A 19,272-nucleotide genomic window follows, 5' to 3' on the forward strand; every position below is an offset into this window, starting at 1 on the left:
CATAAGTATCCACCTCTTCAGCGACCTGTAGTGCATATCCGACCATATCTTCAAAACCATATCTCATTGGCGGTCCAACTCCTATCCTCTTTGGTCTGTCTTTCGCAATACTGCGTGTTGTAGTTCCAGATGGTTCAGTTTCTAATAGAGTCGGTTCTGGTTGAACGTCTTCTCCATGTTTCCCTTGACCCTCTTCGTGTTGCTGCAGATCGCTCTCTTCACGTTCAACCTCCTGCTCCACCTGCTTGTCAACACTATCACTCTCTGCGGAAATTGTAGGCTCTGCTGAGAATCGGAGCATAGAACTTTCATCAAATACTACATTTCTGCTTGTAATGACTCTCCTTTCTGATGGGGACCAAATCCTGTATCCTTTGACTCCATCTCCATAGCCCACAAATATTCCCTTCTTTGCTCTTGGCTCAAGCTTGCCTTCACACACGTGGTAATAGACCGTGCAACCAAAAACTTTCAGATAAGTGTAGTCAGCAGGTTTACCTGTCCACATCTCAATTGGTGTTTTGCATTCAATACCTCTGTGTGGTCCACGATTTATCAAGTAGCATGCAGTACTTACAGCCTCGGCCCAAAATTTCCTTTCTAAGCCAGCATTTGAGAGCATGCACCTCGCCCTTTCCAGCAATGTCTGATTCATCCATTCAGCTACACCATTCTGCTGAGGAGTATCTCTAACTGTGTGATGACGCGCAACACCTTCATCCATACAAAATTGATTGAACTCTGATGAACAGAACTCCAAGCCATTATCTGTTCGCAACCTTTTAACCTTCTTCCCTGTTTGATTTTCCACTAAGGCTTTCCACTGCTTGAAATTCTTGAAAGCTTCACTTTTGTGCTTCAGCATGAACACCCAAGTTTTTCTTGAGTAGTCATCAATCATGGATACAAAATATCTGCGACCTCCCAAAGACTCCACGCGAGAAGGACCCCAACAGTCTGGGTGAATATAATCCAGCGTGCCTTTTGTTCTATGAATGGCCTTAGGAAACTTGCTGCGGTGAAGCTTTCCATAAACACAATGTTCACAAAACTTCAGACTCTTGACTTCATGGCCATCAAGAAGATTTCCCTTTGACAGAATTTGCATTCCTCTTTCACTCATGTGACCAAGCCTCATGTGCCATAGCTTTGTCATATCTTCCTTGTGAATTTCCGGTAATGCAATATTAGCTGAGCCTGTAACCGTGAAACCTTGCAAGATGTACAAGGTACCATGTATGACACCCTTCAGGATCGTGTCAGAACCCTTGCAGACATTCAACACGCCATTTCCACCAGAATACTTGAAACCCTTGCTGTCCAATAGACTCAGAGATATCAAATTTTTTGTCATAGACAGAGCATATCTCACATTGGTCAGCGTACAGAATCTACCATCATGTGTCCTAATGTTGATTGATCCAATCCCAACAACTTTGCATGCAGAACTGTTAGCCATCTTGATACTGCCATTATCTACATGCTCGTATGTGGAAAACCACTCTCTCCTTGGACACATATGATAGGATGCTCCAGTGTCTAGGATCCACACATCAGATGGAAGTGTGTGTTCATTCGCAGCCAGTGCAATGTCTCCTTCTGACTCAGTGTCACCGTCACCTACAGCAGCAGAAGCGGATTGCTTCTTCTTCTTAGGACAATCAGTTTTCCAATGCCCCTTTTCCTTACAGTAATTGCAGATATCATCTGGTTTAGGACCTTTCGAGAATGTTCTCCTTACATTTTTCTGCCTGCTATTTCCACCACTAACAAGCAGTCCGGAAGCTTGATTATCTGCAACTGTACCAGATGCCTGATGCCGCAGCTCTCTACTATGAAGGGATGATTGGACCTCTTCCAGAGATACAGTATCTTTACCGACTATGAATGATTGCACAAAGTTCTCGTATGATAGCGGTAGTGATACCAAGAGAAGCAGCACAGCATCCTCATCCTCCACCTTAACATCGATATTACGTAATTCTAGTAGTAACGTGTTTAGCTGATCTAAGTGATCCCTGAGTTGCGTGCCTTTCTGCATTCTTAGCCCGAAAAGACGTTGTTTCAGAAACAGCTTGTTCGTTAGAGACTTTGTCATATACAACGTCTCTAACTTCGCCCATAATCCAGCTGCAGTCGCTTCACTTGCAACCTCGACGATGATATCATCTGCAAGACACAACAAGATTGATGTGTGTGCTTTCTCTTCCAGACTTGCCATCTCAGCAGCGTCACCCTTGTTATCTTTAACTAGTGGCACCCACAAACCTTGTCGCTTCAGCAACGCTTGCATCTTGATTTGCCAGAGGCTGAAACTGTTTCTCCCTGTAAACTTGTCGATCTTCACGTTTATTTCAGACATCTTCTCACCAGACACGGAAAACTCCCACAACCTGGAGCTCTGATACCAGTTTGTTGTAACGGATGCAAGAAGAAAAACAGTAAACGTAAAGATTGCACACAGAATTAACGTGGTTCACCAACGATGTGTTGGCTACGTCCACGGGCAAAGGAGACTGATTTTATTACGGAGACAGAAAGTTCAGAATACATCAGAGATTAGGTTAACATGCTTATTTATAGCATAAACCCTAATTAACCCTAACCGCAATTGGGCTCGTTCACTTAGGCCCATGTCAAAGCCTTCATGCAGAAATAACGGCCCAAATGCACGCAGACTTCTACATTGTTCACGCAGGCTGTAGTCTTCAACATCAGCTTACACAGCATGTAGATCTCAATATCAGCTTCAGCATGCAGCATATACACATACACACACAACCTCAAGACGCTGCATGTAAACTTAACATGCAGCATGCAGCATGTAGACATACACATACAACCTCAAATGCAGCATGTAAACTTAACATGCTGCAAGTAACCTGCATGCTTGATCACGCATGCTGCATGATTGATCGTGCAGCTTGCACGCATCAACGCCAGGAAGCTTCTACGCTCCAGGATTCAAGGCATATCAACAGTTTCAGTTGGTGTTTTTTAAAGAGAAGTCATGCAGAGCTCACGTGATCTTCTTATGCAACTCATGAGGACAAAGGAGTAATTAAACTCTGTCTAAAGTGGAGTGGTGCTTGTCTTCTTCCTCTGTCGAAGAAACAGAGTACGGAGGTTGGAGACAGAATTAGCAGAGCCGTTTTGTCGGCACCACGCGTAAAGAGTTGTATAAAAGGCGTAGCAGACTGAAACATTAGGGTTTAGAGTGGTTGATAAGGAGAGAGGCGAGTGTGGGTTTACACAGGAAGTCTCTAAAGGTTATTTGTAACCAAGAACACCATATTTAGTGGATTTCCGAGGAAAAGTCTCGGCCAGACGTAGCGATTCCATTCTGGATCGTGAACTGGATAAATTTGTTCGTGTCATTTACTTTATGCTAAACACACGAGTGATCGATCGAACTTAGACAAAGAGAGTTAGTGAGAAAATTCCACGTAAAACATAAACAAGGTTCAGGCTTTAACACCAACAGTTAGGTAACTCCCTTCGTTGATGTTGATAAACCAGTGTATTACTCAAATTTGGAATTATGCAAAATAGATGTTGAGCCAAAAAATACAAAAACATTTAATGCAGCAGCATACGTACATATCAGAGGTGGTGACAGTGAGATAAGTAGAGAGAGAGAGAGAGAAAGTAAACGTTCTCCCCTAAACCGAGTAGTTTATACTGAAAATTTTACATACAACAAGATGTCAAGAACTAATACCTCTAGAAAACTCAGATATTATGGTCGTAATCAAAACGTTTTCCTTTATCAAAAACATTTTCCAATCTATCAAGCATTTTTCTTTTCTTTGACATTATTTATGTATGGAGTTTAAATCCTCAAATATGCAATTTTTTACACAGTATGAATCCTGAAAATTTTGAAAAAGTATAAAATAACAGATTGTAAGTTGAACTATCCACTGCAGTTGGATATGATGTGGTTTATATCACTAAATTAGCTTTTTGAAAAGTATATTCATGACTTATGTCTCTTTTTACTAACCAACACGTTATGAACCTAGTGAAAACTACTAATTTAGTTTTCCCTCGCATGTGCTCAAACTCTAGATCTTGAAAACTCTACTTTTAGGAGAATTAATTCAAGGTGCGCGTATGTTTTGAAAATCCAACATATGTTTCAGGCCACGAAATATAAGTCAAATTCAAGGTGCGCGTATTTTTTTGGTTGTCCGTTTTGCTCATGAGGTTTAGTTTTAGATTAGGGTTCAAGCATTGATTTTCACCTCTCTTTTTTAATTTTCCCTTTTGTAAGATTTTGCCAACGAAACTTCCTTCCATTTAGAGAATTTTTTTAAAATGATTGTTTAACAATATTATATTATTATTGGTTATTATTTTCCTTTTTAAGCTACGTATAGTATATCGGTCACAAATCTTCTTTGTTTCCCTAGTCTTTTCAGAAAAATCAGAAACCATTTCAGGAAGCATAGGTTACAATTATATTCTTCTATTATAATTCAGCTTAAAATTTAAATTTTTAATAATTTCCTAAGATATGCTTATGGTAAAGAGATTTGAATATTTTAAAACTCGATTGTATTTTTCTAGTATGGGCCACATTTCCGTCTGCGCTTTAGACCTCAAAATGAAAATGTTCGGAACGGCCTGCTTGCATTTATTTGAAACTTGAAAGGCGTGGGCTTCTAAGGTAAAACGTTTTTCTTGTTATCAACTTATCGTCAAGTCCATCATGGAAATCCAATAGATATATATATATAAGATGAATGAAACAAAATGGTGACACTTGTTTGGGAGTAGTAATTGATCCTGGGACTCCCAAGACGAGGATCATCTTGACCACGTTAGCTAAGAAATCATTTAAACAACAATAAAAAAAATATATACTGATATGATCATTTGTAGTTTAATGGTTGTCAGTAACAATGTTATTGACTTGTTACGTAATAATTTACATTCAAATTTGTAAAAATGTCCATGTCAATTCATATATCCTTGAGCTATTATAATTACATAGCAAGGTCAATTGGTCAAATGTTACAAATTAAAAGTATTATTGTGTCTACAGTTTTATAGGGGGTCCTATGTGCAGAAAGTTAATGAATCAACACCTGGCGTATGTGTTTATATATTCCCCACACATTTAATAACACACCAATTGATGTTTTTACGACTTAAAATATAAATGATTTATTACGACAAAATGTTTTATTAAAAAATGATTAAATTTCTCTGTTTTTGTAAGTAATCATCGAATAATATTAAATTTAACAAAAACATATGTACTTAACATCAACAACACAAATTACGTAGGATTGAAATAAAATTAGTACGCAAAAAAAAAATTAACATAAATCATTATATAGCATCAGTGTGATATACTACTGAATTTAGGATCCCGGTGAATAATTGACGTGGGAATTGCTATTTAGATAGTTCTTTTTTTTTTATCTTTTTTCGACCGCTGATTAAATGTGGGCCAAAATATCTATAAACTACACTACAATTCATAGGCTTGGAATTTTATATATGAATAATATTTATTATACTGACTTACGTCAACATCCTTATCTTTCCTGTTTTCGTTCATGCATCCATGATACGGCTAATAATGCATGTCTTAGCTCCATTTTGTTTTATTTAATTGAACAATAAAGAAGTGATACGTTTCGTTCTTCGGGTGAAAGTTCACAAAGCAGGAAGGAGCTTCTTTGGAAAACTAGAAAAGTGCATTTACGCAGGCAAATATTCATTTCGTAAATATAGTCTCTTTTTCTTTCAGTATATCAATGTACGTAATGCATGTCACTCTTTCTTCAAAATGAGATACTATTAAAGAGATAACCAGCAGGAGATCGACGAAATCAAACGATGATGGAAATAATGAAAATCTGATTAGAGAAAAATCAAGAAAGTTTATTAATATAGAATATATTGTATAATTATTATTTAGACATTTATAAATTCGTATCAATCTTTTTTTTTTTTTTCAACACAATTCGTATCAATCTAGATTAGGAAATATTTTGCTATATAAACCTATGTAACCTAAAGCTTATTGGCATGAGAGTAAATAACACTTCTTTCAAACTTAAACTCTCATCAAACTTATCATGGTATCAGAGCCTTTGATCCTTTAGGATCGGAGTTGAAACTTCCGTATAAGAAATCTCGTGATAAAGAAAAAGAGTTGATGGTGATTACGATGACTTCTCCAACGGTGACGACGACGATGAAGATAGCGTACATCGAAGATTTTGAAGATTCTCGTCCAGACATGATGACTTCACATGAAGTGGCTGAGAAGACGATGATTGTGGCACCGGCATATTAATTTGCCGCAATGAAGAACTTGGGAGCCATTATCGCTCAGGTTCAATCCGATGATGAGCAGATCCAATGAAAGACGGAGAGTCCTGGTGTGTTGTCAACGATATGGAAGACATCGCCTTGGTGACTTGTGAAATTCGATCGAAAATAGAGCCTATTGGTGGCTTGTTTTGTTGATGTGGTCAGTGATTGGTCACGTTACTTGCGTATTGGCTAGCATATTGCTAGTTTCTTGGAGCACAAGAATTATGAAGCACACGATTGCGCTTGGCTTTTCTTAACTGGTGGAGGTGAATTGATTTCACCGGTTTTTTATTTAACCGTGAGTCAAACTATTATAATACGAAAGTTGGTTTGTTCACACGATCTTTAATGATGAAGATGGTTATTTTTTGGTAGAAATATGAAGATGTGTATTTTCCAACCAATTTACCGTATGGCTGGGTTTACAAGCAATTGAAGAACCCTACAAGAGGGTATAAATGTTGATTACCCGACGGCCAAGTGTTGCAGCCGATTTGACCCTATGACCGGGTATAAACGTAGTTGATGACCTAACAGCTGGGTATAAAGCCGATATTTTGAAGATTTGAAGATTTGTCCAATCTCACACGTATTACCACGTATGAGCTTGTGGGAGGGTATTAAGAGATAACCAGCCGGAGATCGACGAAATCAAACGATGATGGAAATAATGAAGATCTGATTAGAGAAGAATCAAGAAAGTTTATTAATATAGAATATATTGTATAATTATTATTTAGACATTTATAAATTCGTATCAATCTAGATTAGGAAATATTTTGCTATATAAACCTATGTAACCTAAAGCTTATTGGCATGAGAGTAAATAACACTTCTTCCAAACTTAAACTCTCATCAAACTTATCAGATACCTCTAACTCTAGTATGTAATTTTTAGGTGAATATTGTTTAGTTTATATAATTAGACAATCGAATTAAAGTGCATTGTTGGTCAATAAATCCAACAACCTCGATGCCAAAAAAGAAAAAAAAAAAAAAAAAGGCTAATCCAACAACCACAATGCCAATAGCCGTTCGTGGTGGAAACATTGTTGCTGATCTAAATTAACACCCCAAAAATACAAAAACAAATTAAAAGCGCGACAATCTATCATTTATACATTTAGATAATTAAAATTTGAAAAAAGAAAACACAAAAGATATGAAGAAATTAAAGGTTGAAAAAAGCTGCTTTAAATTTTCATCAGCAGAGATTACGGGTCTTGGTGAAAAAGAAAGTCACTTTTCATCTTATTTTTTTCTGCGTGTGTGTCTGCATTTATAAAAGTGCATTTTTAATACTTTTGAAATTCAATATTATTGCACTATGATTAGTGCTAAGACGTACCCACCGGACACTCTGCGGCTCAAGCAAGTAAATTATTTTTTCAACTTTGAAATATATCTATACTAATCGAGGACTAATCATGACTATGGGATGACTTATTAGACCATCAATCATTCCCATACACCCATGAAAGTTTAATTAAGAATCATATATATCGTGCCCAAATTCCATTTGTTTAAACACCGTGCCCAATTTTGCACGTCATTATTATCGTATAATACAGTATATGGTTTTTCACCGAATAGTTCTACTTCTCACCTGTTTTGGTCTCATCCTCCAATCAACACCCCGATTTTTAACTTGTGATATGAACCAATACAAGATTATACTCCTTCATTATAACTGATGTTTAAAGTTTCTGTACATAAATGAAAAAAAAATTAACTTTTGTTTTTTTTTTTTGTTAACTAAAACATTTTTTATTATTTACATAACCACAACTTAACCACTAATAAAATCAATTGTATACAATTTCAATGTTAAACATCACTTATAATGAGAGAGAGGAAATTACGTTAGATTGTAAATTTTATATATAATATATATATATATGATTACTCTATTATTAATCACATATGTACCTTTTTTGTTAAAGAATTACATATGTACCTGTTAGGAGGATAAAACGGAGTCTTCTCATTGGATAATAATTTATTTTCTTGTATATACATACATAGAGCGAACAGATTTTCCATAATACAAATAATTTACAAGTTACAACTATGGTATACGATGAGGATAAACAAGTTCGCGTTATAACAAATGATTGTTTTAATCGTAAGCAGACAATTGTAATAATGAAAATGCTTACTAACTTCAAAATATGTACTCAAAAATAGTTTCTTTTCTTAGATTGCACTAAAACCCAACCAAAAGCAATTTGGTACGGCCATAATAATTTCACGAAACATATAGTTTCTACTTCAAGTTTGTATTATTATCACTTCAGGGAAGTGACACTCGCTGAACCAAGAGAAACAAATACAATAATATCTAATTTTCTTTAATTATCACATAGAGAAACAGAGAAGCATTGTTTATATCTAAATGCATCCGAATCTTTCGACAAATTTGATTCGAACATTATAGAAGCTATACATATTTAATCCAACAACGAAAGGAAAAAACAAACAAAAACAACACGAGATCGATCAATCGTCAATATTGTTAAATTGAATTTTCCTTCCTCCTCGTGATTTTTTTTTTCTCATTCCAAAACTTTGTTTGTTGGTTCGGACTCAGGAATATACATAGTCATGTACATACTTTTCAGATCTGGTTATGGATAACGACGGCGAGAGATTCTCGGCGACGGAATATTAACTGTTTTGCGATGAATGCTTCGATCGTTTTCTGAAACTCTTCGTTGGTCAGATTATCCTCCGGGAAAGGAACTTCTTCACACGATTCAACGATTTCCCGGCACTTTCCCGTCTCCGATCGCCGGAGTGAAGGTTTTGTCACCATCTCCGGGCTCTGTTTCGCAGAGATTTCCGATTTGCTTCTTCGATAGACTTTCGTAGGATAATCCTTAACCGAATCAGTTACAGAAATCGGATCCTTCTCGGGTTCGATCGCCACGTGATCTTCACGCGCCACGGTGGAATTTGAATTCGAATTTGAATTTGAATCGGTTACAGTGGTGGCGATCATCTGTTTGTCGTCGTAGAGGATGATCTCTTCCGTTAGATCTCGGTCGGGCGAATTGGAGCGATTCTCTACGGATCTGATGAACGCGTCGTAGATATCCGCCTCTGCTCCGCCGTCGCCGCCGTAGATTGACCGACCGGCGGAGAATACGGTGGATTTGGTAGTGAGAAGAGCGACGACGATGGAGTTTCCAAGGACGAAGACGAAAAGAGGAGTGGAAACGACGCAAGCGAGACGACGGAGGAAATCGCCGGAGATTCGAACGGCGAAAGGGAGGCAAGTGAATATCCAACAGACGAAGAGAAGAGCGACGCAGATCTCCGTCACACGGAAGAAGAAACCGATGGTACGGAGACTGTGAAAACGATGCAGCGCCTTCGCTTTCTCTGCTTTCACGTTGTCGAAATCGATCGAGTCCATTTTTCGGGATGAGTAGAAATGTGAGTTTGAGAGAGTGATTTTCAGGGAAAATTCGAATAAGGAAAATCAGAGGAGAAGAAGAAGAAGGAAGTGGACCCATGCATCTCCCCAAGCGTCTCTTTTTATAGACTTTTAATTCCTTTTTTTATCTTCTCTTTTCAAATAAATTAACTTTTTTCCCTCACTTTTTCTATTGTTTTTTTTTTTTGGATATATAATTGGAAATTGGCAAATGAGTAAATGGTTGACTCTCTTAGAGGAAATTGTTATTATATAGGATATACGCCACAAATTAAAGTGCGCGATCATTTCAGGTGGAAATATATAAATTAATGATCACACTCATAAAATCGAGAAAAAAATATCGAGTTAAAATGTTTGAACTAGTAAAAAAATGTGTTTGAATGAGTTACAGCTGTTATTAAAAAAAAAAACAAGAAGAGTAAATAAAAAGAAAAGGAATTGGACCGGGCAAAATGGAAAGGTGATGTAAGAAGGAATCAGGTTTTCACGTGAGCCGTATGGTATCCGTATAACCACCGCTCGCTCTTTTACTTCTTTGCTTTTTTTTTTTCTATATCCTTTTCTATTTTACCAAACATTTTTGGTATTATTAGTTGGTTATTTATCGATCCCGTGCATCTCACCGTTTCAAACAAAATTAGACATTACTTTTATAAAAAGTAGATTATATTTTATACGTATTATGTGCACAGTACACTCTCTTCCAAATAGAAAAAACATTGAAACAGAACTTTATAAAACTAATAGTACTAATTAAGGACATGATCGAATCTGAAAATTTTGAGGGTTATAAATAATTAAAAAAAGTTGATAAATTTGTTTTTTTTTTTTGCAATTTGAGAGCCAAAAAATTCATATGATCTCAGAAGAATTTTGGGGGTTAGAGGTCAATATTTGATCTGGTTATCCCAGATCAGACCCTGATTAAGTAAGCGACAAATGACAATAGAAAAATCTTGCTTTAAATTTTAATTTATCAACAAAAAAAAACAAAGTCTAGCTAGCAGTTAATGACTCTGACGGATATCCTTAAATAAACACCTACTGTATTGGTATTTAATATTTACGGACCTTTTCAAGCCTATACATGCAAATTGCCCTTAATCTCATACGATGAAACTAATTATCACGTGTGCATGAAAATAAGAACGAGCTTATTGAGATCAAATTAAATACAATATGATTCTATGATTAGTTTACACGTAATATCGCATTTAATACGGTCACATGGTTCCGAGGAAGATTCTACAGATAATTAATCTGCCACAAATCACGTGTGTATAAAATACTGTACCCTGTATTGTAGAGACTGTTCCTTGTATTGTAGAGATATCTACCGACTTTGTCCCAAAGCCCATTGTCCATAGTCTTCTCTACGTTCCATTTTAAATTGAATTTTTTCCTAAGGCTTCCTTCCAAATATCTAATAGTGTATTTGTCTACAAATCAATTAATATATATACATATATATATATATTGGCTAACCGGATAATATTTTAGATGGATTTTATCTTACATTTTTCAAGTTTTGAACATTTCAGTATTGGAAATGAAATATAGACTACGGAAAAGCAAGTTCACGAAACACCGAAATTGTAAGTTGTCAGACACGCAATTGTATATGTCCGAATATATTCGCATCAAAAACTTTAGTTTTTCTTTTTCTTCTCATACTGTTTCTTTTACAATTTTGTAATATATAGCACGTTGGATTGTCATATAAAAAAAGTTCTAAAAGTTTAGATATGTGACTAATTACATATTAATACATGAAATATACAAATAAAACAGACACATCATTAACAAAGAGATACAGACACACTATTTCCATTGGTGGACATGAATTTAATATATTAGGTGAGGCCAAATGAAAAGTTATTCGGCTAAAAGATATCCAAAGAATGCTTTAAGTTTCAATTTTTATAATTAGAAGCCATATTGATAAAATTGGGAAATAGTTAGTGGATAATAAAGATTGGTCGACCCATAGCTTTAAATTTGATTATTTTTCCTTTAGTTCTACGGCTTCTGCCCATAAGTTCCACTTACATGCGTTATTATTTGTTCATACTAATCACACACATGCACGCACGACTATCAAATATGTATACTAATTATATATATATGGATTCGGCAAGAACTTAGTACCCAACATTAATGTATCACAAATGTTAACAAGTGCAAAATAGCGTACATTAGTTCAAATTTTACTATAAGGTTTCTTATAAGGAAGATTAAATAAGAATAAAACATTCATCAATATCGTTTACTTGTTTGAAGTCCTGATTCAAACTTTGACCACTACTCTTATTTTGAAATAGCCATATTGATTTGATTATAGCCCACAGATGGAAAACATAATCATGATATTCAAGAACGATTTGACATAAAACGACACCATGTTATCTCCATACATTTCCGAACTTCATAGCGTCTTTGTAATTATTCTTTTAAAAATTTACTGGGTCATCGTCAAATCCCTGCCAAAAACTGTACTTTGAAGATTGAGTTTGACAGACTGATGGACGCATCTTGCTCTTTATTAAATGTAAAAAACTTTCTTGAAACGGCATACAGTTTTAGTCTCCAATGATAAACGCCATGGCGTTTGACAATCGTCACTCCCGCCCATTGTATCCAGTTATCTACACTTACACCCATACTTTAACCCATTTTAACCACACTTCAAGGTATACCAATTTTTTCAGGTTGTAACTATTTTGAAAAAAACTGGGATGAAATAAAAGCAAATCTCTGGTATTGGTTTTAAATCTGATGTGACCACGGTATTTATTTTCCATCGGCAACGACCATATATCTTTACTATTAACACACCGATAAAAAATATTAATAATATTTGATTGCGCAAAAATCAAAAGAGAAAGGAAAACCAAGTTTTTAAATTTAAAAAAAAAAAAACCAAGTGGAACTTACTATAAAGAGGAGATATCATTCTTGTGGAATGAATGAACCATATATATTCCTTATTAAGGCTAGAGTTTTATAGTGAAAATAAAAATTTCTTTGTTATTGTTTGATCAGATTTGACCGCTTCTAGAACTAATTCCATTTAGTGACATCTAAACAATCAGAGGGAATGCGATAATGACTATGCACACTTTATCACCTACATATTTTGTTCTTTTTGGCTTCATATATAACGCATTCATATGCAGCAAACAAATTTAGAACAAAATGAATGTACAAAAATGTTGCTGATATATAAGTGATAACTAATTTGTGTGGCTTGAAAACTATTTCATCCAAATATGAGAAAAGTGCCCTTTTTTCTTGGACGTTTGAAAAGTGACTAACAAGTGTTTTCCTTTAAACTGTAAAATAGCAAATAAGTTAAATAATTTAAAAGTTCCATCAACGAATTGAAACTTTACTAAATCCTCGGCTAAATTCGAAATAATGTACAGTATTGTCGATTTCATGAGCTATATCGCCACGTAATTTCATGACTCTCTTAGTTCTAAATGTGTCACTAATGCCATTGCAATATGCGTAACCAAAGATCGTCGATATCAGTCTCATATTGCCCGTAACTGCCATATTTGGCTGCGTGATCTCCTCTCCTCAGAAGCTACAACATTCTAATTAAATTCTAATACTCCCCCTTGACAGTGTCTCAGAAGTGTGATCCTCTCTCCTTACCATCGTTTAAACCCTTGAGGTTATAACTGGTTTTTGCTTTGTTCTCTTTTGAGAATTGTTAGAAGCCTTCTAGATGTCAATGTTTTTCCTTTCCAAACTCTGTTCTCTCCTATTTTAGGTATTTTCATTTATAAAAAAAAAAATCATTAAAAAGATGGAAAAAAGAACGAAAAGAATCATTTTACACATAAGCTTAAATTAATGTTTCATTGCCAAAAAGAGATGGACAATAATCTAATCTGTAAGCATACGTAAAGTAGTTTAATCTGATTACAATTGGTCAAAATATAAAGAGCACTCTCCTTTTGGTCGATGTATTACTTTATCCAATATATTTTCCGAAACCATACGTGGAAAATTCTTCAAGGCATATTCGACCTCCTTATTTGTATATCTAAACTTTACCAATATGCTATATTTAATATACATATCCAAATTGTAGTTCATATGTTTCTGGCTACAGAATTCCACAGAAAACAACATTGTTCTAATTAAAACGCTGGAACATTTAAATCCGAATAAAACGACGTGTACACGGCTTTCTCACCGTTGATACATTACTTAATGCTATATTCGAATTTTTTTTCTGTCGTCGTTATATTCGAATTTTAGGTGTTGTATCTATTATCAACTTTTCACCTTTTTATGTCAACATGACAAATTCGGCCGGAGAAATAAAAGCATAAATGTCATTCCGTATTTTTTAGCGATGGGTTCGTAATTTAGATACATGGGCATCGAGTGAAGAAACATAAGCCCAATAAATTGGTTCAGTATTGGTTTACCCGATGATTCCACAATACGCCACGTGGATGAAGATGAATGGGCATAATATAATCAAATGCGCCAAACGTTGAAAATTTCCCTATCGAGCAAAAAAATATTCAACGTGAACGAAGAAGATTGAAGAAGCTCTCAGGTTTTTCCTTTCTCCACCAAACAATGGATTTCTCGATTTGAATATATTCCTTCTTCGCCTTAAGATTTTCATCATAAAGCTTCCACTTTTCCGACGAACTTTACTTTTGTTTAGCGATGCATTTGATTAAACGTTGACTTTTTTGCCTTTGGAATGGCAGCGTCTTCTCTCCTTCTCCACCATCCCGCCTGCTTTGGTCCTTCAGATCAGAAATCTCAATCCGATTTCGGAGCTAAAGTTCGAACATTCCTCGTGGGTTTCTTCCCTCTGTTTCTGGCGCTAGATCCATGACCGCTCTAGTCAAAAGATTTGCTAGCAGAAACGGATGCAGCAATGACGGAAACGAACAATCTGAGACGGTAGAGAAAGAATCTTTAATCAATGGCTCGTCGGAGCTCCGGAACGAGTTGGTATCCGGCTGTGAAATTGAAGCCATCGTTAATCGTCTGGTTAGTAATGGTATCTCCTTAGATGCACGCAATGTGTTCGTTGAAATGCCTTTATTATGTACTATCATCTTTTGTGTGCGTTTTTTCACCGGTTTTATTCAAATACTGAACAGAGCAAATGGGTAGTCTCTGCTCTGTTTGCTTCCATCATTCTTCTGCGACATGATGGTACAGCTTTGTGGGCAATCATTGGATCCGTTTCGAATTCGGCTCTCTCCGTACTTCTCAAACGTATACTTAACCAAGAGAGGCCTGCTACGACTCTGCGAACTGATCCTGGGATGCCTTCTTCTCACGCCCAATCCATTTCTTTCATATCTGTCTTTGCTGTTTTGTCCGGTAAGCTGCTCAAAAACCTTGAACTATATAGTCAGATTTCACTGTTAAGACAATGGATTTACTCGGGGGATCATGTTATCTGCAGTTATGGAATGGCTTGGAACCAATAAAGTCTCTTTGTGCCTTAGCAGCTTCATCCTCGCATTGTGTTCATACTTTGTAAGTCTACATAACAGTTAACATGCCTCAGCTAATACTCACTTAATTCGGACTTTATATTGATGAAATCATTGAATTGCATTGATCTCCTCCCTCTAGCAAATGCTTACGTTATTACAACGTTTGCAGATACGGTTAAGAGTTTCTCAGAAATTACACACAAGCAGTCAAGTGGTGGTTGGTGCAATCGTGGGTTCTGTTTTCTGCATCTTATGGTACAAAACGTGGAACTCGCTTCTCATTGAAGCCTTCGAATCGTCTCTATGGGTCCAAATATTTGTGTTTCTGGTTGCAGCTACTTTTGCGCTAGCTTTTGCAGTTTACGTTGTACTTAACTGGTTCAGAGACGATAGATGAGCCAAAAACCCCTTTATATTTGTAAGCAAAAAAAATATATTGTAACCCACAATTTCTTTCAAAAATTCAATTTCCCTAGGCACGTGAAGACTCTTTCTGATCTCAAGTCAAAAGTAGGAAACGAATAGCAAGCCAAGTACCTAGCACTAGAGAGCAAACATTGAATGTTGAAAGGTAACACGAACCAATATTAGTGAATTGTGGCTATCACTCAGTATGCCACAGAAAGAAAAAAAGAAACATGTGTTTGCAGCTACTCGGAGCTATACTTCCTCTTGAACGGTTAAAACAATAACCAAAATATGTATATATTTCTATTCACAAGGCGTGCTAAACGTCCTGGATATTATTTTTCTTGCTTCATATCAAACCCGTTACGGAGACAAGAAGCTTACTTAATCATCCTTGAGAGTTTGTGGTGATACTTCGGATGATGGTTTGGATGCAGGAATGTAAGACCATGCCAATGCAGCGCTCCCTAGAGTAATGGTTGCTGCAATCGATCCCCAAATCCATCTCTGCCTCTTCTTCCTCTTCTGCCTCTCTCGTCGTGCCACCTCTGGTAATCAACAAAGTTGGGGGATCAGATACATACAAAACAACAAAGACAGAAATGAAAAAGAATAATTTGATTTTCTTTTTTACCTATGGCCTCTTGGTTTCGTTGGGACATTTCTCGGTTCACGGCTTCGTAGTAGTGGACACGATCAGATAACCGCGTGATTTCAAAGTTCTTAGTTTCGAGCATAGATTCCATCTCCATCTCTACCTCTGCCTTTGCCATACCTCTGCCTAGAGAGTCGGAGACAAACCTAGCAACCTCGAGTTGGCAGCGTAGTTCTTCTGATAGGTTCATGTTGTTGGTTGAGGTGGTAGGATCGATTGGAACGAAGAGACCCACCTGGGCCAACTGCTCGCGGAGTCTCTGCCAGTGTATTTGCATCTGCTCTAGAGCCTCCTCTGTTTGTTTTCTCTTCTCGATTTCCATTAGTAAACTCAGCCTTATCTCCCTTAGTTCAGCTTCGATGTTGTTCACTGAACTCTGCATTCCACTGTCGGTTGATAGTTCTGGAAGACAAAGAAATGGGAACTTCATAGTTAGGACACTAGATTAGATTATAAAAAAAAAATCCCAATCATATCATCGAGTAAACAATAATTTAATAAGATACTTTACAAATACATGGGATAAGAAATATGCCTTCATGCTGACTCATGACTCTCAACTCTCATGATATCCAGAAGCACAAAAAATTTCCAAACAAGAAAAGGCTACTATTGCATGTTAAAGGAACTGTAGTGCGATATATCCCTAAATGTTTAAACGTAAAAGATAAGGTACTCTTATATGTGACTGATCATACTATCCCGAGAACCTTAAGACCATAAGGACACACAGCCATCTCACTAAGAAAGTGAAATTTAGATACGTACCATCCCAAGCATCATAAAACTCTCCCACGGGGGTAGCAAGTCTTTGTGAACCTTCCTCTCCTGCATCACCCTCTACCTCCGTGTTACTTGTGAAACTTGCTGATTCACCTGGATCATAGAAATCTTCAGACTCACTCTCCTTGTCTGCTTTGACAGTGACAGGGTCTGATAGATTGCTTTCCCGTCCTAAACCATTGGCAGCACTATCCAACTCCGACTTTCCATTCTCAGTTTTCCCGTCAAGCGGACTCCAATTCCCAACAGGACCATCAACAATCCCATCAAAATCAAAGTTTCCAACTTGATGAGCATGAACACCATTAGTATAATCCTCTTCAGTAGCCTCACTTACAGGAAATGAGAACGAGGTCGACTTCCTCCGAGGTGAAGCCTTAACGTCTGTACCACTAGTAATAGCTTCATCTTCCAGCGTCTTCTTTTGGGAAGCCACATTAGCCTCGGAGGAGCTTTTCAAAAGACGCGGCCCGCGTGATTTGTGGTTGATGATATAAGGAGAAGGTGGGAAAGAAGATGGCGAATTGGGGAGAGGAATTGCATCAGGTGTGGCGTAGAGAGCCGGTGACATCTGAGGACGAGTAAATGTCCTCTCATTATTAGGTAATTTACCTTTACCTTTCTCCAGTTTTGATATTGGTGGCTTCGAATAAAACGATTTTGTGCTTGGAACAGTCTCTACGGATGTGGAAGCCCCTGGCTCTAGCATTCTATCCAAAGCAATTGCAGAAAAAGTAGGCATGGCTCTGCATCATTGAAGATTCGAAAATTAGTACGACAATACCAAAAGAGATGAAACCACCACAAGAGCTTTCTTCGTTTCAATCGAATCAGAAATGAAAATGAAACAAGCACGAAATGCAATTAACAAGGAGTAAGTGAGAAAATTAGCTATTGGGAAGGTACAAAGCAAAGACCGCGTGTTCGATTCACACCATCGCTACCACGAAGCTACCAAACAAAACTTTAGATTCTCGTCGAAATTCGAGAGGATACGAGAAGATAAAAAAAACAGCTCACGAAAACCTAAAATCGAGAAGAAGCAGGCAAATCAATCACAAATCGAGAATCTAGAAAGGTCAAGTCGAGAAGTCAATCGAATCTCCCCAACGCAAAGCAAGAACAGCACCTCCAAGATGCAATCCTCCGATAACGAATTTTCCAGAAATTCCACCGCAACACAACAAGCCGATAAACCGGAAAACATAACCAAAAGAAAAATTCAAAGGCGTAAAAGAACGATTACCTCGCACGCGAAGGAGATCTCGACGGAAGAAGCTGAAAAATCTAACGGTAGATCCTGGTTAGACGGAAGCGAGACGACGACGAAGATTGGGAGAAGAAGAAGAGGATCGATACGGCATCGTATAAGAGATGCAGAGGAAGGAGGAGGGAAGAAGAAGAAGAAGAAGAAAACCTCTTCTCCAAGGCTTTTTATCGCAAACGACACCTCCGCTTTGTCTCTCCGCAAATATTTGATTTTGAAAACGCTCTCTTTTTTTCTCTTTGCTTCTTTCTTTCCCCTATTCTTGGCGACCCATTTCTTAACAGATTCATTATTTTATCTCAAATCTTAATTTGTTTCTTTTTAAAAATTAATCCTCTACGCTTGGTCGTCGAACATTTTAGCCAAACGTGTCTTTTTGAGAGATCCAAAGACGGATTTGACCTTTGACGGTATGACTAACGATCAAGGTCGGCGCGATAACGAGGGGTATTTTTATGTAAATAATTCAACGGTAGGGTTTCGAAATTAATCGAAAACGACGCCGTCTAAGGGATCTTGTTAAAGTGGGTCATATAAGAGAACTGGTCCTATCTCGAATATTCAATTACGTCATAAAAACGGTGACGTGGCAACATTAGGTCCTAAAAGCAATTTTGGTTTTTATTAACTTTTAACCCGTGGCCCAATTTATCTGTTCACGAATCTGTAAAGCCCATTTTGAAAACGAATTTTTAATATTTTTTTGAAAAGTTGTTTTTGTCTTGTTCAAATCTGGACTTTGATATTTTCTAGAGCCAGTTCCATAACGTGACACATGTGAACACGCTTATAATAATATTTAGAATTTGTTAACAAAGTCATGTTTTATAATCAGGTCTTCCAAATAAAGGAGACTATCTTACTCATTTTATTGCAATATTTTTCCTGAACTTTA

At 36.8% G+C, this 19,272-nt stretch overlaps 3 protein-coding genes across 4 annotated transcripts; 1 reads left to right on the top strand and 2 right to left on the bottom strand.

Moving 5' to 3' along the window:
* Positions 1 to 8,651: 8,651 nt before the first annotated feature.
* Positions 8,652 to 9,840, bottom strand: LOC18020999. Its single transcript, XM_006403916.2, has one exon. It carries the CDS (start codon positions 9,752 to 9,754, stop codon positions 8,954 to 8,956), a length of 801 nt encoding a protein of 266 aa, XP_006403979.1. The 5' UTR covers positions 9,755 to 9,840; the 3' UTR covers positions 8,652 to 8,953.
* A 4,449-nt stretch (positions 9,841 to 14,289) lies between these two features.
* On the top strand, positions 14,290 to 15,736 carry LOC18021000 (lipid phosphate phosphatase epsilon 1, chloroplastic). 2 transcript variants are annotated; one of them, XM_024157743.1, is made up of 5 exons: positions 14,290 to 14,357; positions 14,518 to 14,816; positions 14,920 to 15,145; positions 15,231 to 15,304; positions 15,434 to 15,736. In XM_024157743.1, the coding sequence occupies exons 2-5, from the start codon at positions 14,739 to 14,741 to the stop codon at positions 15,659 to 15,661; spliced, it is 606 nt and encodes a 201-aa protein (XP_024013511.1). In that variant the 5' UTR covers positions 14,290 to 14,357; positions 14,518 to 14,738; the 3' UTR covers positions 15,662 to 15,736. The 2 variants fall into 2 exon arrangements, with proteins under 2 accessions (XP_024013511.1, XP_006403983.1); XM_006403920.2 differs by having other exon boundaries at positions 14,518 to 14,806.
* A 72-nt stretch (positions 15,737 to 15,808) lies between these two features.
* Positions 15,809 to 18,672, bottom strand: LOC18021001. Its single transcript, XM_006403919.2, has 4 exons — positions 18,357 to 18,672; positions 17,096 to 17,856; positions 16,307 to 16,729; positions 15,809 to 16,220 (listed from the first exon to the last, which is right to left on the bottom strand). The coding sequence occupies exons 2-4, from the start codon at positions 17,850 to 17,852 to the stop codon at positions 16,057 to 16,059; spliced, it is 1,344 nt and encodes a 447-aa protein (XP_006403982.1). The 5' UTR covers positions 17,853 to 17,856; positions 18,357 to 18,672; the 3' UTR covers positions 15,809 to 16,056.
* Positions 18,673 to 19,272: the final 600 nt, after the last annotated feature.

This window comes from Eutrema salsugineum, unplaced genomic scaffold (assembly GCF_000478725.1).
Source record: "Eutrema salsugineum unplaced genomic scaffold, Eutsalg1_0 scaffold_16, whole genome shotgun sequence".
NCBI classification, from domain to species: domain Eukaryota; kingdom Viridiplantae; phylum Streptophyta; class Magnoliopsida; order Brassicales; family Brassicaceae; genus Eutrema; species Eutrema salsugineum.

What these genes read in the sequence shown, in the direction of transcription:
- LOC18021001 (XM_006403919.2), bottom strand. Translation starts at nt 17,852, where the DNA reads ATGCCTACTTTTTCTGCAATTGCTTTGGATAGAATGCTAGAGCCAGGG. An exon ending in GTTTTATGATGCTTGGGATG is followed by an intron (nt 16,730 to 17,095) that starts GTACGTATCTAA and finishes TTTGTCTTCCAG; the next exon opens with AACTATCAACCGACAGTGGA. An exon ending in ACGAAACCAAGAGGCCATAG is followed by an intron (nt 16,221 to 16,306) that starts GTAAAAAAGAAA and finishes GTTGATTACCAG; the next exon opens with AGGTGGCACGACGAGAGAGG.
- LOC18021000 (XM_006403920.2), top strand. Translation starts at nt 14,645, where the DNA reads ATGACCGCTCTAGTCAAAAGATTTGCTAGCAGAAACGGATGCAGCAAT. An exon ending in TGTCTTTGCTGTTTTGTCCG is followed by an intron (nt 15,146 to 15,230) that starts GTAAGCTGCTCA and finishes TGTTATCTGCAG; the next exon opens with TTATGGAATGGCTTGGAACC. An exon ending in TCGCATTGTGTTCATACTTT is followed by an intron (nt 15,305 to 15,433) that starts GTAAGTCTACAT and finishes CAACGTTTGCAG; the next exon opens with ATACGGTTAAGAGTTTCTCA.
- LOC18020999 (XM_006403916.2), bottom strand. Translation starts at nt 9,754, where the DNA reads ATGGACTCGATCGATTTCGACAACGTGAAAGCAGAGAAAGCGAAGGCG.